This window comes from Corythoichthys intestinalis, chromosome 6 (genome assembly GCF_030265065.1).
Source record: "Corythoichthys intestinalis isolate RoL2023-P3 chromosome 6, ASM3026506v1, whole genome shotgun sequence".
Classification (NCBI taxonomy): domain Eukaryota; kingdom Metazoa; phylum Chordata; class Actinopteri; order Syngnathiformes; family Syngnathidae; genus Corythoichthys; species Corythoichthys intestinalis.
In genome coordinates, this window is record NC_080400.1 from 7,734,984 (window position 1) to 7,751,663 (window position 16,680).

General features: G+C 39.3%; 1 protein-coding gene across 7 annotated transcripts in view; it reads right to left on the reverse strand.

The window, feature by feature from the left end:
• Positions 1 to 16,680, reverse strand: part of LOC130916974 (rho GTPase-activating protein 42-like) — a 247,007-nt gene that overhangs the window by 47,673 nt on the left and 182,654 nt on the right. For 5 of the 7 annotated variants that reach the window (XM_057837981.1, XM_057837980.1, XM_057837978.1 and 2 more), the window contains 4 exons: positions 7,284 to 7,413; positions 4,563 to 4,663; positions 4,368 to 4,477; positions 108 to 164 (listed from right to left, as the gene is read on the reverse strand). In XM_057837981.1, coding sequence (XP_057693964.1) covers positions 108 to 164; positions 4,368 to 4,477; positions 4,563 to 4,663; positions 7,284 to 7,413 — 398 coding nt within the window. The remainder of the gene's footprint in view (positions 1 to 107; positions 165 to 4,367; positions 4,478 to 4,562; positions 4,664 to 7,283; positions 7,414 to 16,680) is intronic. The other 2 variants (XM_057837983.1, XM_057837982.1) reach the window with 1 other exon arrangement.

Below are 16,680 nucleotides of genomic sequence, written 5' to 3' on the forward strand. Positions count from 1 at the left end.
GGCTCGATGTGGAAAAGTTTGGGGACCCTTGCAGTTCAGGTAGAAGGCAAGAATCACAGCAAACACACGCACACATGTGTACATGCCACGAGAGTCCGCTCACGTACCGGACTTTATAGAATAACCGAAGCGGCCTGAAAAGTGTTCCGCGGCAGACGGCGTTTCTACGTAGAGATGAAAACAGAGGAAGAAAAGACTGGGAACGGGTATGAGCAATCAAGATTATAATAGAGAAAATCAGAGAAAAAAAATAATTGCAGCTCCTATGTTCATTCTGATTTATTATTCTTGAAAAAAGAAAATTGGCAGCTATTATGTTCATTATGCAACATTACATGCTCTAAGAGTCCTCACTTGTTCGTTTGACCTCCGCCCGTATGTGAAAACATACACAGCAAAGACACACCTCCTTAAAAGTAGTTATTAATTTTAGAATAGTTCTCAAAACTACTTGTTCAATCCTTATATGTTGCACAAGTAGCAAAACAACTGCAAAAGACAGTTTTTTTTGTGCAAAATACTCAGTCTATCGCTCAAAATTAAATTTCTGTGTCAATGGACATGTCAGTGCTGTCAGAACGACAAGTCCTTGTTTCATTATGGACAGAAAAGACAGTCATATTGCTTAGTCATGCTCTCAACTCAACGGTTACCCTGGGGGAAGGCTGATGCTAAAGATGGTGTACAGTGGGGCAAATAAGTATTTAGTCAACCACCAATTGCGCAAGTTCTCCTACTTGAAAAGATAGAGAGGCCTGTAATTGTCAACATGGGTAAACTTCAACCATGAGAGACAGAATGTGGAAAAAAAAATACAGAAAATCACATTGTTTGATTTTTAAAGAATTTATTTCCAAATTAAAGTGAAAAATAAGTATTTGGTCACCTACAAACAAGCAAGATTTCTGGCTGTCAAAGAGTCTAACTTCTAACGAGGTCTAACAAGGTCTAACGAGGTTCCACTCGTTACCTGTATTAATGGCACCTGTTTTAACTCATTATCAGTATAAAAGACCTGTCCACAACCTCAGTCAGTCACACTCCAAACTCCACTATGGCCAAGACCAAAGAGCTGTCGAAGGACACCAGAGACAAAATTGTAGACCTGCACCAGGCTGGGAAGACTGAATCTGCAATAAGTAAAATGCTTGGTGTAAATAAATCAACTGTGGGAGCAATTATTAGAAAATGGAAGACATACAAGACCACTGATAATCTCCCTCGATCTGGGGCTCCATGCAAGAGCTCACCCCGTGGCGTCAAAATGATAACAAGAACGGTGAGCAAAAATCCCAGAACCACACTGGGACCTAGTGAATGACCTCCAGAGAGCTGGGACCACAGTATTAAAGTATTAAAGTAAGACCACAGTAACACAATGCGCTGCAAGGGACTCAAATCCTGCACTGCCAGACGTGTCCCCCTGCTGAAGCCAGTACACGTCAAGGCCCGTCTGTGGTTCGCCAGAGAGCATTTGGATGATCCAGAAGAGGACTGGGAGAATGTGTTATGGTCAGATGAAATCAAAATAGAACTTTTTGGTAGAAACACAGGGTCTCGTGTTTGGAGGAGAAAGAATACTGAATTGCATCCGAAGAACACCAAACCCACTGTGAAGAGAGGGGGTGGAAACATCATGCTTTGGGGCTGTTCTTCTGCAAAGGGACCAGGACGACTGATCTGTGTAAAGGAAAGAATGAATGGTGCCATGTATCCAGATATTTTGAGTGAAAATCTCCTTCCATCAGCAAGGGCATTGAAGATGAGATGTGGCTTAGTCTTTCGGCATGACAATGATCCCAAACACACAGCCAGGGCAACAAAGGAGTGGCTTCGTAAGAAGCGTTTCAAGGTCCTGGAGTGGCCTAGCCAGTCTCCAGATCTCAACCTCATCGAAAATCTGTGGAGGGAGTTGAAAGTCCGTGTTGCCCAACGACACCCCCAAAACATCAGTGCTCTAGAAGAGATCTGCAAGGAAGAATGGGCCAAAACAGCAGCAACAGTGTGTGAAAACCTTGTGAGGAGTTACAGAAAATGTTTGGCATCTGTAATTGCCAACAAAGTATTGGTATCGGTATAAGGTATTGACCAAATACTTATTTTCCATTAATTAACTGGACATTATACTAGGACGAGATATACTAGGATTGTTTTCAGACATAAGGTCTACCCGTTTAAATCCCGGGACTTAATCGGAGTTCAGAGTATGTCTGAAGGGGGCCAGTGTTTTGTCCAGCCATCTCTCAGCATTGACAGTAAATACAGTATCTTATTTTTTTATTTTATTAATATAACGTATAATACATGTTTTCGAATAGTTATTTTGAGATTTAGGGGGTATTTAGGGGTACTTAAAGGATTAATTCCAATTTACGCGGAAATTCAGGTTACGTCGTAGAGATGCAACAATTAATCAACTAATCGATTCGCAAACTAATTGTCAACTATTTTGATAACCAATTAATCTTCTTCACCTTAAACTTGTTCAAATTCTTGAATTTATAACATGCATATAACTTCTCAGTCGTAAATATTGTCAGATTTCTTCATTATATTTTTTGTTAAGTCAAAGTACGACATGAGCAAAAATCTGCTTTTACTTTGGACAGCAAAAATTTTAGGACATCTGCCTAAACTATCGATGACTATCGAACTATTGATAAAAATTGATTAATAAATTAGTTGCCAAAAATTTGATAATCGTAACAGTTGTAGAACATAATTAAGTTAGGAAGCTGTGATAAAATATTATTTTAAAAGGAAATAGTCATCCATTTTGTCTTCTTTCTTACTTACAACATGCCTAAAACAACTTCAAGCTAAACTGTGAAGGTAAGTGAAAAAAGTGACATTTATCCGACTAATCGATTATGAATATAATCGTTAGTTGCAGCCCTATGACCCAGGGACTACCTGTATTTAATTAGTAAGTACAATAATCTTACACATTAATTTGTTAACTAGTCTCTAACACTAAAAACAAGATGGAGAACATTATTTGACTAGATTTAATAAAAATAATCTTATTAGGAATTTGCAGTGTACAGAAGGTTTTATATTCGGTGCTGAATGTCTGTATGTTTGTGTTCATGATAATTCAAGAACGAATGAATGGATTGTTATGAGACTTGCAGGATATGTTTGTAATATTAAACGGAAGAAGTGATTAAATTTTTGGGTAACGATGTCCAAGGTCACAAAGGTCTTAAAAGGAATTTCGCGAAAACTCAAACGAATGAACGGATTATGATCAATCTTGAAGGATATGTTTGTAATATGAAACGGAAGAGGTAATTACATTTTGGGGTAATGGTTTTGTAAGGGAATCTGCTAGGTCTGTTAGGTTTAACAGTTCACAGAGGGCAGACAGGGCAATTTGCGACAATAATGACGTTTAGAAGTCACAGGGGTCAGAAAGGGAATTTTGCGGTAACTCGAGAACAGATACAGGAATTGCCGAACTTACATGTGTTTGTAATATTAAATGGAAGACGTGATTGTATCTCAGGGAGATGAGGTCAAAGGTCACAGGGGTCAGACATGTAATTTTGTGATATCTCAAGAACGAATTAAGGGATCATTACTAAATTTGCAGGTTTTGTTTATTATATGAAACGGAAGGAGGCGATTCCATTTTGGGACGACAAAGTCGAAGACTTAAGAACAAATTAAGGGATTGTCACAATTGCAGGATATGTTTGTAAACTGAAATGGAAAAGATGCTTGTATTTAGAGGTCATAAGGTCCAAGGTCACAGAGGTCTGAAAAGGAATTTCTTAATGACTTGAGAACGAATAAAGGGATCATGACCAAAATTGCAGGTTGTTTTTAATATGAAACTGAAGAGGCCATTACATTTTGAGGTGATGAGGTTAAAGGTCACAGAGGTCCGAATAGGAATTTCACAATGACTTGTTTCGTACTTAAAAGGAGAGTCAAGTATACCAAATATGGCAATGCTTTGAATTTTGCTGCTTAAGTCGGGGTCTGCTCTGTCTAGTTATGTTTTGAGTGATCGAAAATCTTACATGAGCTCAAAAAGAAGAGTAGTAATAAAACTTGCTGTATCGTGATTAAATAAAAATTCCCATCATGATTCAATCCCAATCCATCGCGAATGGAACGGGGGATTACCGTATTACGCAACAAAGAGTTACAGAGAGGGGGGTTTCATGCCAGACTTAAAGGAAGCTGAAAAACATTAAAGGATGTCAATGAATGCCAAACGACGTCAGCGTGTATACTAAGAATCTCTGGCGGGACACACACTGGGTTAATTGACAGGAAACAATATCTGAACATGCAGTTCAAGGTCAAATAAAAATCACTTTTTTTCCTCAACATAATTCCCATGCAAAATGACAGACCTTTCCACCACTTCAATGTCGAAACAAAAGCGCTTGTCGATGGAATCAGTTTTCCTCCGAATGCACGATTTGAGCTTGAACATCTCTTGTTGGTTGGGAACGACACCATTCTAAAATGTGGTTAAAATCAGCAAAAATTCAACAAAGTTAAAGCTATGCTGATCGAAAATTGAAAAAACGGAGGGTGTAAATTACCTGCTTATTGGCTGACTTGTTGTCAGTGTTGCTCATTGTTAAAGTCTTGCTGCTTTTTTCATACGTGCAATAGTGTCTAGCCCACGTGCAGCCAAGAGGACCTAAAGAGTGAAGTTCCAACTCACATGCTGCCATTGACGACAATAGACGTCTAATCCATTTTAACTGGGATGAATGATCGCTGCCAACCTCTCCCAATTCAAATGGATTGGACGTCTTATCATCCCAGTTCCAATGGATTAAATGTACTGTACACTGCTGGCCAAAAGTATTGGCACCCATGCAATCCAGTCAGACAATGCTTAATTTCTCCCAGAAAATGATTGCAATTACAAATGCTTTGCTAGTAATAGCTTCATTTATTTTGCTTGCAATGAAAAAACTCCAAAGAGAATGAATTTAAAAAAAAAATCATTATCATTTTACACAAAACTCCAAAAACGGGCCGGACAAAAGTATTGGTAGCCTCGGCGTAATACTTCGTAGCACCTTTAGACAAAATAACTGAGAACAACTGCTTCCAGTATCCATCAATGAGTTTCTTTCAATGCTCTGCTGGAATTTTAGACCTTTCTTCTTTAGCCAACTGCTCCAGGTCTCTGAGATTTGAAGAGTGCCTTCTCCAAACTGTCATTTTCAGATGTCTTCACAGGTGTTCTATGGGATTCAGGTCTGGACTCATTGCTGGCCACATTAGAAGTCTCCAGTGCTTTCTCTCAAACCATTTTCTAATGTTTTTTGAGGTGGTTTTTGGGTCATTGTCCTGCTGGAAGACCCAGCTTTCTCCCACTGGGCCCTACATTATGCTGCAAAATGTGTTGGTAGTCTTCAGACGTCTGAAGGGAATAGTTACCTTTCTCGCACACACCATATAACTGTTTGCATTACTCTAACACAGGTAATATAATCAGGGAATAGTATCATTTCTCATATTTACTGTAGGGCTGTTTATATTACTCTAACACTCGTAATATAAAATAAATAGCACTTAAACCATAGTTTAATGAAAACAAGCAGAATAGAGGATACACAACACCATCTTATCACAGAAGCCCAACGCATCATGAGCAAGATTGACGGACCAACTCTTGCAATCAGTTCTCCCGGGCACTCCAGGACCAAGAGCAGGGCGCTCTGTCCTAAAACAAGTGGCATCGGAGAGCACCCTCGCCCAACCAAGATAACAAGTTGATAACACGGGCGCCTTGGACGTCAAGACCTGCGTCGGTCGCCGTGGCAACCACGGAGGATGAAGCACGAACCTGAGGGATGATCCTAAGACAACACCCAGCCACGCCTTTGGCCCGGCCCACTCCACCGCAGCTTTCAAAAAGAACTGAAAATTTAGATAACACGGTCGCTGCTCGGGAACATTCCAATGTGTCCGTTGTTTTGCGGACCTTGGATCCGACACTGCCTCTCCCTCGTCTGTTTTTTTGCCTTGTGTTTGACCATTGTCGACGAATAAATTGTCAACCTGCTTTCGGTGAGCCTTCTTCAAACTTTTGGAACACGGAGTCAGTCCAAAGGGTTAACACGGGAGTGAACGTGCAGAATCTTCGGCCCCCACCGGTTGGCTTGGGGAGCGGTGCCAGCGGACCAGCATTTCGTTCGGCTGGTGCTGTTTCCGCGGCTTAGCGGGGGGGAGCCGAATTCCTTCACTTCATAATGTCAGGCACACGGTCAAGCAGTCCCGTGCCAGTGGCAGCAAAGCAACCCCAAAACATCAGGGAACCTCCGCCATGTTTGACTACAGGGACCATGTTCTTTTCTTTGAAGGTCTCGTTTTTTTCCTGTAAACTTCAAGTTGATGCCTTTTCCCAATAAGCTCTACTTTTGTCTCATTTGACCAGAGAACATTCTTCTAAAACGTTTTTTGGCTTTCTCAGGTTTTGGCAAACTCCAGCCTGGCTTTTTTATGTCTCTAGGTCAGAAGTAGTGTCTTCCTGAGTATCCTTCCATAGAGTTCCTTTTCATTTACATGGCGACGGATAGTACGGGTTGATATTGTTGTACCCTAGGACTGCAGGACAGCTTGAACTTGTTTGGATGTTAGCCGAGTTTCTTTATCCACCATCCGCAAAATCTTTCGTTGAAATCTCTCGTCAAATTTTCTTTTCCGTTCACATCTAGGGAGGTTAGCCACAGTGCCATGGGCTTTACACTTATTGATGACACCGCACATGGTAGACACAGGAACATCCAGGTCTTTGGAAATGGACTTGAAACATTGAGCTTGCCCATGCTTCCTCACAATTTTGCTTCTTAAGTCCTCAGACAGTTCTTTGGTTTTCTTTCTTTTCTCCATGCTCAATGCGGTACACACAAGGACACATGTTGAGTCAACTTTATTCCATTTTAACTGGATGCAAGTGTGATTTAGTTATTGCTACCACCTGTTATGTACCACAGGTAAGTAACAGGTGCTGTTAATTACACAAATTAGAGGACCATTGCATGATTCTTCTAAGGGTGCCAATACTTTTGTCCTCCCCATTTTTGGAGTTTTGTGTAAAACGATAATGATTTAATTTTGTTCCAATTTTTTCATTGCAAGCCAAATAAATGAAGATATTACTACAAAATCATTTGTAATTGCAATCATTTTCTGGTAGAAATAGAGCATTATCTGAAAAAAATTGCAGGGGTGCCAATACTTTTAGCCAACACTATATCTTTGTCAATGACAGTGAGTGATTTAGCTGTAGGATTGTAACTCACGTTTTTCCTGTACATACAGAAATCCTTCCATGCTCCACGGGCCTGGAGCTTTGTAGTCCTGGTCTGCCGACCGGATTCTTTTCATCAGCTTCTCCACTTCCTGTTTGGTGCTAACAAAATTGTTGCGCGTCTGCGTGAAAAAAAAATTTATCTTGGCATCATCGACATCATTACAGTTGAGGTTTCTCATCAAAACTGCAATTTCTCTTGTTATTATATAAAGTAATAAATGAAAATGCATGTCTAATTGCTGTCCAGAGCCAGATAGTTTCTAGTGTGCACCACAAACTATCTGGTGCGCACTAGATGGTTTACATTTATTTCATTTCTGTCGATGTCCATTTAGGGCAGGGGTGGGCAAACCGGTCTTCAAGGGCCGCAGTGGGTCCTGGTCTTTGTTACAACTGATCAAGCACAGGCAGTTTAACCAATAATACAGTTGTGGTCAAAAGTTTACATACACTTGTGAAGAACATAATGTCATGGCTCTCTTGAGTTTCCAGTTATATCTACAGCTCTGATTTTTCTCTGATAGAGTGATTGGAACAGATACTTCTTTGTCACAAAAAACATTCATGAAGTTTGGTTCTTTTATGACTTTATTATGGGTGAACAGAAAAAAGTGATCAAATCTGCTGGGTCAAAAATATACATACAGCAGCGCTAATATTTGGTAACATGTCCCTTGGCCATTTTCACTTCAATTAGGCGCTTTTGGTAGCCATCCACAAGCTTCTGGCAAGCTTCTGGTTGAATCTTTGACCACTCCTTTTGACAGAATTGGTGCAGTTCAGTTAAATTTGATGGCTTTCTGACATGGACTTGTTTCTTCAGCATTGTCCACAAGTTCTCAATGGGACTTTGGGAAGGCCATTCGAAAACCTTAATTCTAGCCTGATTTAGCCATTCCATTACCACTTTTGATGTGTCTTTGGGGTCATTGTCCTGTTGGAACACCCAACTGCGCCCAAGACCCAATCTTCGGGCTGATGACGTTAGGTTATCTTGAAGAATTTGAAGGTAATCCTCCTTCTTCATTATCCCATTTACTGTCTGTAAAGCACCTGTTCCATTGGCAGCAAAACAGCCCCACAGCATAAAACTACCACCACCGTGCTTGACGGTAGGCATGGTGTACTTGGGGTTAAAGGCCTCACCTTTTCTCCTCCAAACATATTGCTGGGCATTGTGGCCAAAATGCTCGATTTTTGTTTGGTCTGACCACAGAACTTTCCTCCAGAAGGTCTTATCTTTGTCCATGTGATCAGCAGCAAACTTCAGTTGAGCCTTAAGGTGCCGCTTTTGGAGCAAGGGCTTCCTTCTTGCACGGCAGCCTCTCAGTCCATGGAGATGCAAAACACGCTTGACTGTGGACACTGACACCTGTGTTCCAGCAGCTTCTAATTCTTGGCAGATCTGCTTTTTGGTGATTCTCGTTTGAACCTTCACCCTCCTGACCAATTTTCTCTCAGCAGCAGGTGATAGCTTGCGTTTTCTTCCTGATCGTGGCAGTGACAAAACAGAGCCATGCACTTTATACTTACAAACAATTGTTTGCACTGTTGCTCTTGGGACCTGCAGCTGCTTTGAAATGGCTCCAAGTGACTTTCCTGACTTGTTCAAGTCAATGAGTCGTTTTTTCAGATCCATGTATGTATATTTTTGACCAAGCAGATTTGATCACTTTTTTTGTTAACCCATAATAAAGTCATAAAAGAACCAAACTTCATGAATGTTTTTTGTGACAAAGAAGTATCTGTTCCAATCACTCTATCGGAGAAAAATCTGAGTTGTAGAAATAACTGGAAACTCAAGAGAGCCATGACATTATGTTCTTCACAAGTGTATGTAAACTTTTGACCACAACTGTAAGTCCGGGGAAACAGGATGCACCTGATTGAAATCAACTGATTGCACTTGTATGACACCAGATTGGTGAATAGGTTTCCTCTTGATAGGTTGTAACGAAAACCCGCACCCACTGCGGCCCTTTGTGGAATAGTTTGCCCACTCCTGCTTTAGGGGCTTCTTAGGGTTGCGATGACTAATCGCCTAATTAATAACTAAGAAACTAACAATTTAATTGACAACTATTAGTATAATTTTAATACAAGTACCGTAATTTCTGTACTTTACGGCTCACCTAAAAACCATTTAATTTTAATTTTATGTACAGTATGGATCAACATTGGTTCATCATGGCATGCTTCATCTAGTGGATGCATTACACGCAACCCCAAACCACAACTACTGCTACTACGACTACTCATGCATCTTATATATGAAAAAAAAAGTTTCAAAATAGGCCATTCATTGAAGGTGCGCCTTACAATGCGATTTGCCTTATAGTGCGGAAAATACAGTATATGTATATATGTGCGTATTGGGGATGCCACAATTAATCGATTAATCGGCATCTATGATCAAATTAATTGACAACAACTAGTATGTTATTAATATGGAGATATGTCCTATAATGACTTTTTAAGCGATTTCCCGATGTCCCCTGTCACCAAAAATCAGATACCGATATCAAATGTTTTAATAATGATAAATGTAACAACTTCAAGGTTTTCCAAATAAACATTGTGTGAAAAATAAAAGACGTTCAACTGAAGGTTTGGAAAAAGTGCCTATATTGCACCACTATATTTACTGTTGAAAATTCGTTTTTTTTTTTTTTTTTTTTTTTTAAACAATTCATTATTTTTCAATCATTTATTGTTAATTTAATATTTGAACCATGAATGGAAATGGTCTGTTCACATTACAAATCCCAAACATCTTAGTTTGGAGACATCTAATGGTCAATAAAAATAACTGCTTTGCTAAGGTGTGACCAGTCCTTGTACAAAGGCAAAATTCACTTTGAAGGCAACATGCGTATTGGCACAAAACCGATAAAGAAGAAGCGATGCCGATATTATCCGATATCATTTTAAAGTGCTTTTATTGCCATATATTATCGCCTACCTGGCTATTAACTTATTCACTCCCAGCCATTTTCACCGGTGCAACCCCCTTCGCTCCTGGCCGTTTTACTGGATTTTGACTGATTTTGCAAAGCCCGCAGAAAATTCTGTTCTATTGCTATATAAACACGGAACCCACCAAAAGAAAGATTAAACTATTTTCTTTCATCTGGAAAAAAAAATAGTTCATATCTTTTTCCATTCTTTAGAAATCAGCATTAGAAAATAGCTTAGTTGGAGGAATTTTCCAATTTCTGATGAAAAAACTGAGAAATTGAGCTTATTGTAAACGCATACATTTCAAACATAACTTTGACTTTAACAGAGTTATTTTTTTTGCTTTAGTTACATCCCAAACATCTGAATGATGTTTTCCTTTTAAAAAATAACAGAAACAACAAGACAAATAGAGCTTTTGATAGCAAAGTAACAATTTATTTACACATAACTAACTGAGAGATGACGCAGTTGTGGCCGCGACAGCCGGGGTAAACTTTTCCCTCATCACCGCCTGTCTCATAAAGATGGATTTTTTTGAGTCTTTCTTTTGTGGTGACCACTGCCTTGTGGCAGAATTCGCCTGGGTTTGGCCGTGCGCGTTTCCGTGCAGGACACTGGAGGGTGCGGGGGACGCGAGCGGCTGAGCACGGCGGCGCGGGATCTGCTCAGCGAGCAGCACGGACTTAACAGCATCATCCGCTGCACCGGTGGTCCCGGTCATTCTGCTCGGTCGTCCAGCGCCTGGCATCCCGGGCATCCTCCCATTTGTTCTGCTCGGTCGTCTGCCGCCTGACATCCTGGAGGTCCATTTGGTCGTCTTCCACCGGCGCCCCAGCTGTGCGGCACGGCCGTCCGTTATGTTGAATCAGGTTGCGGGTCTTACCAAATGCGCTACTGCCCTCCAGTGGCCAGTTTTATTGCTTTAAAATGGATTTTCAGCATTGTGCTTTGGAGCTAAGTTGAATCAGAACCTAGAGATGTCTCTTGTGGAAAAAAAACATAAAAGACGTATGAATACGTCTTTGGGACACTGAAACAATTAAAAAAAGAACGTATTTATACGTTTTTGGGAGCAAATGAGTTAATATGAGTGGTTATGTTCATATTAGATCTGTCATGATTACTTAATTAATTGATTATCAAGTAAATTGGCAATATATTATTTATAAACGCGTACAAATGCAAATTAGGGCTGCCATGATTAATCGACTAAACAACAAATCGACTGTCAAATTAGAGTACATTCCTAAAACCTGGTTATGTTTGCAAATTAGGGCTGCTGCGATTAATCAACCACTAATGGGTTATCGAATAATTAACAACTATTATTAATTTAATATTATTAATAGGGCTTTCAAAATTATCGCGTTAACGGGCGGTAATTAATTTTTTAAATTAATCACGTTAAAATAATTGACGCAATTAAAGCACATGCCCCGCTCAAACAGATTAAAATGACAGCACAGTGTAATCTCCACTTGTTATTTGTGTTTTTTGGAGTTTTGTCGCCCTCTACTGGTGCTTGAGTGCGACCCATGGGCAATGTGTAATTATTGACATCAACAATGCCGGGCTACAAGTTTATGTTTTGATTGAACATTTTACAAATTTTATTAAAACGAAAACATTAAGAGGGGTTTTAATATAAAATTTCTATAACTTGTACTAACATTTATCTTTTAAGAGCTACAAGTCTTTCTATCCATGGATCGCTTTAACAGAATGTTAATAATGTTATTGCCATATTTTTAAATTTATTGTTATAATAAACAAATACAGTACTTATGTACCGTATAGTGAATGTATATATCCATCTTGTGTCTTATCCATTCCAACAGTAATTTACAGAAAAATATGGCATATTTTATAGATGGTTTGAATTGCGATTAATTACAATTAATTAATTTTTAAGCTGTAATTAACTTGATTAAAATTTTAATCGTTTGACAGCCCTAATTATGAGTACATGTATAATTTGGGGCTTGTACAATTAACTGAATAGCTGGTAGCTAATAAGATATAACTTTTTTTGATCGTCGATAAATCGTTTAGAGACATTTTTTACCAAAAACTTTAAGAATAGGTATTCTCTGATTTCTGCAGTCCTTGACAAAAGCAGACTGTATATAGTCCAGCATTACATAACAGCCGATTCATACATGAACCGATTAGTTGACGAATCACTAAATCAATCAAGATTAGTCAGATATCAAAATAATTGTTTGTGGGAATGTTGCTGCTGTGGAAATCCACCAGAAATGTAAATACTGCAGTCAAGTAAAGCTAGGTATTGGTATTATTTGTTCCTTTTCCAGCACTGCAGTGTGTCATAGTGTGGAGCGCGAGATGCTGATGCAGCCTTGCATTGCTATCAGAGCCCTCAGCCTTGCGGGGCGTGGAGAGCGAGTGTAAAATGTCAGTGCAACGGCTGCTGCGTCAGGCCGATTTTCAGGTGCCCTGGGGCTGCCACTGCTGTCCGACACAGCTTGCTGTTCTTTGACTCTTAACCCATCTTCTTTTTTTATTATTAGGGCGGGACACATTAAAGGGGACATGCTATTAAAAAAGTGACTTTTTAATCGCTTACGAAAGGGTTCCTCAGATTATGACACTGTTCTGTTTAAAGCCTGTGAAGTCTGAGTGCGTCGAGTCTAACGTTAATCCAATGATTTTCGAGCTTTCTTGAGCAGTGGTGCCTATTTGGCATTAGAAATACTGTTTATTACAGGGGTCCCCAAACTTTTTCCTGTGAGGGCCACATAACTTTTCCCTTCTCTGGTGAGGGGCCGGGGTCAGTTTGTAACAGAAAAAGTGTGACGATTGCAGGAGTGCCTCAATGTAAAAATGTATTGTTTCTCAGAAAGCCACAATCAAATAACCCTTTTTGGATTCTTCACGGAACAAAAGTAAATAAAATAATAATATATTATATAATAATAATAATAACAATTAAGAACTGAAAAAGAGGTTAATTTGACTGGGGATCCCTCTGTGGGTGTGTGGTATAAAGCCGGCGACGCTATGGAGTTTTGACTCCGATCAGAGAATCAACAGGGGACGTTCAGGATTTGTTTCCTTTAATGATGATAAAAGGAGTATGAGATTTATTTTGTTGTATTGTGGTTTCTGTGAATGCAAGATAACCATATAACATGTCAGTAATATATATAACCTATAAACATATACTGTGTTATAAACATATCTAAATTAAGAGGAACTACATTAAATATAATATAAATGAAATACACTGCTTACATAATGCATACAATGCTAATAATTCACAATAATGAACATACACAATAAGCAGGAAAATAACTAACAATTTAGATAAGTGAATTGGCAACAAACAAAATTCAGCCTCCACCATGTAGCCAACGATTAGCATTAGCGATTAGCATTAGCGATTAGCGCTAGCGGCTAACGGTTAGCACACGGCGGCTAGCGGTTAGCTCGTGGTGGGTAACGAATACAAGGGATCCTAACACTATTAATTAAATAGATAATAACCAAATATCCCTCTCTGGGAAATAAATAACACTGGGGGGGGGGGGGGGGGGGGGGGGGGGGCTCAAAATGCTCTCTGGTATTGTTCAGGGGGCCGGACCAAATGTGGATATGGGCCGTATCCAGCCCGCGGCCCTGGTTTATTAGAATAGTGAAAATGTTAACGCGATAATTTTGACAGCCCTAGTAATTTTATAATAAAACTTCTCCTAATGTTTTCGTTTATTAAAATTTGTAAAATTTTCAATCAAAAAATTAACTAATAGCTCGCCATTGTTGTCGTCGCCGAGCAGTGACGTCACATCAGGCTCCCTGCCGTTCTTCCACGGCGTCTTTAACTACGCAAGGTAGTGATTGAAATACACCACAAGGTGTCAATGGCGAGTTTTAAATTAATTAGAGATCTAGCCAAGGCAAAGTCTGAGTAAGTTTTATGTGTATTTTGCATAGCTATTTTGATTGGGAATGCCAGTTCTCTTTGCATTGAGTGCTTTTCTTTTTGTGAACATTTTTTTTTTTTTTTTTGAGAGATAGGGATATTATTTTTGTTGTGCTTTCACTAAATGATACTGTAGCGACTTAACTGTTCTGCCCAAATGGATGATAGGAAGTTGGGCAACCATGACTGTCAGTGGTGGCTGCAAATGATATACAGTATGTTCTGCGTTGTATTCAATTAGGCATGTTAAGAAAATGATCGTCTCCTGCTCCGCCCAAATGCTTGATGGGAAGTTGGGCAACCATGACTGTCAGTTGTGGCTGCAAATGGTATACAATGTGTTCTGTGTTGTGTTTAAGTAAGCATGTTAAGAAAAAGATCATCACTTGCTCCGCCTAAATGCATGATGGGAAGTTGGGCAACCATGACTGTTAGTAGCGGCTGCCAAAGCTTAAGCCAATAAAAGGCGCCGTCCAATGAACGCCTGTGTCCACTCGCATTTCTCTGCCTTTTCGCTCTCAATGTGCTAAAACGGCGTCATTGTAAACTGTTTGAGACAATGCATGAACAGGTCATTCCGCGCATGCGTTATTTGCGTCAAATATTTTAATGTGATTAATTAAAAAAATTAATTACCGCCTGTTAACGCGATAAATTTGACAGCCCTAATTATTATAATACTAATATATATAGTGGTATACTATAATATTAATGCTAGATATGTATTTTTTTAGGAATTGTTTTGAATTATATTTGAAAGGCAACGTCAGTGTTCTGAATATGTTTACATTCCATTCTTTTGCACTAGTTAATGCTATTATGATTTATTATTGTTATTTACCTGTTTATTTGTACTTTAGTAAAGAATTTAAGTGTTCCAAAATGTTTTGGTGAATTAATAAGTGTCAACAAAAATTTCATTTCTAAATTAGTTAAAAAAAAAAAATTGTAAAGATTAGTCGACTAATCGTAAAAATATTCGGCTGACTAATCGGGAGAAAATTAGTCGTTTGGGACAGCCCTAGTCTGAGCAGACACACAAGCCCCCCGAGCACACTGTGGACCACGGTGAACAAAATCAGATGTGTACATTGTGGCCACACACACCAGTTATCATGCTTGTTCAAAACCTTGGATCATGGCAAGTTGCATGGCTTATTAAGAGAATGAAATTACAGCAGCAATTTACAGTTTAGTTTACTTTTAAAGGGAACCTCGGACTTGTAGGCTCTAATATGCCACAATTGTTCTCTTTTACTAAAATATGTTATGAAAAACACGTAAAACATTGCGATTGATTTAAAAATCTATATTTACTTCATTTGTTTTGACCAACGGAGGGCGCCATGTTTTCCGCGCACAATGGACGCCCGGGGTGATGACATAGTTCGCCTGGATTAGGAGAACAGCTGTGCTACCAAGCAAGCGAAGCTAGTATGACGACTGGCATGATTTTGTCACATTCTGCTGCTGGTCAGATTGTTTTGTTAAAGAGATGTGGGATGAGTTCCCAACGTTGTACCTGCATCCAATTCCAGCTCATCAGCAGTGTCTTTAAAACGATCCTAGGCAGGTTGCCGAGATATTGACTTGCTGCCATTTGACAGTTTGTATTCTTGATCCCTTCGTTGCTTGCATTGGTTTTTTACGCGGCGAACGTCCAACTCATGCACACATCAGTTAAAAGGGGTAAGTGCTTACTATTTGTGTTTTGTGCTCGAGTCTTTTATTACCTTTTCGTTGCCTCAAAATACTTTTTGCATGTGTTTCCCTCTCATACTTTTAAAGGGATCCACGGATAGAAAGACTTGTGGTAATTTAAAGATAAACGTTACTATGAGTTAAAAGAATTTGATATTAAAATCCCTCTTGGTGTTTTTGTTATTATACAATTTGTAAAATTAGTTTAACTAGTAGGTCGCCATTGTTGTTGACAGCGCAGGGCGGTGACGTCACTGGGTTATGCTGCTTCCAGAGGATGACTCTAGCGACATAAACATGTCATCTGTTCAACCCTTTCAATTTGAACCCGAGAGGAACATTAATGAGAATGACAACACTCTCGATATTTCACAAAACGAGCAGCAAAAGCAAAATGAACAGGAAAGACAGGATGAGACGAGAGTATGATGAAACCAGTGTTCTGCCAAAATATGCTATACCGGCGAAACGTCTACAAGAAGCGAATTTGACACCCAAAGTACTACCGTGCGCTTTCAGCTTGGTTTGTTTAGATGCATACAGGCAGAACATACGAAAAATGCTTTAAGAGACGTAAAATAAACGTAGAAATATCAAATAAGGGTGATTTAAATACGCTACGTGACTAATGTAATCAATAGATCAACAATCTGCTTTGAAGCTACCACAAGAAAACAATGCCAAACCAAACGATGTATCAATCCAGATCAATATATCGTTACTACCCTATTATTTACCATAGGATTACTTGGTTGCTGTTCTTTCAAACAGCACATTAAAA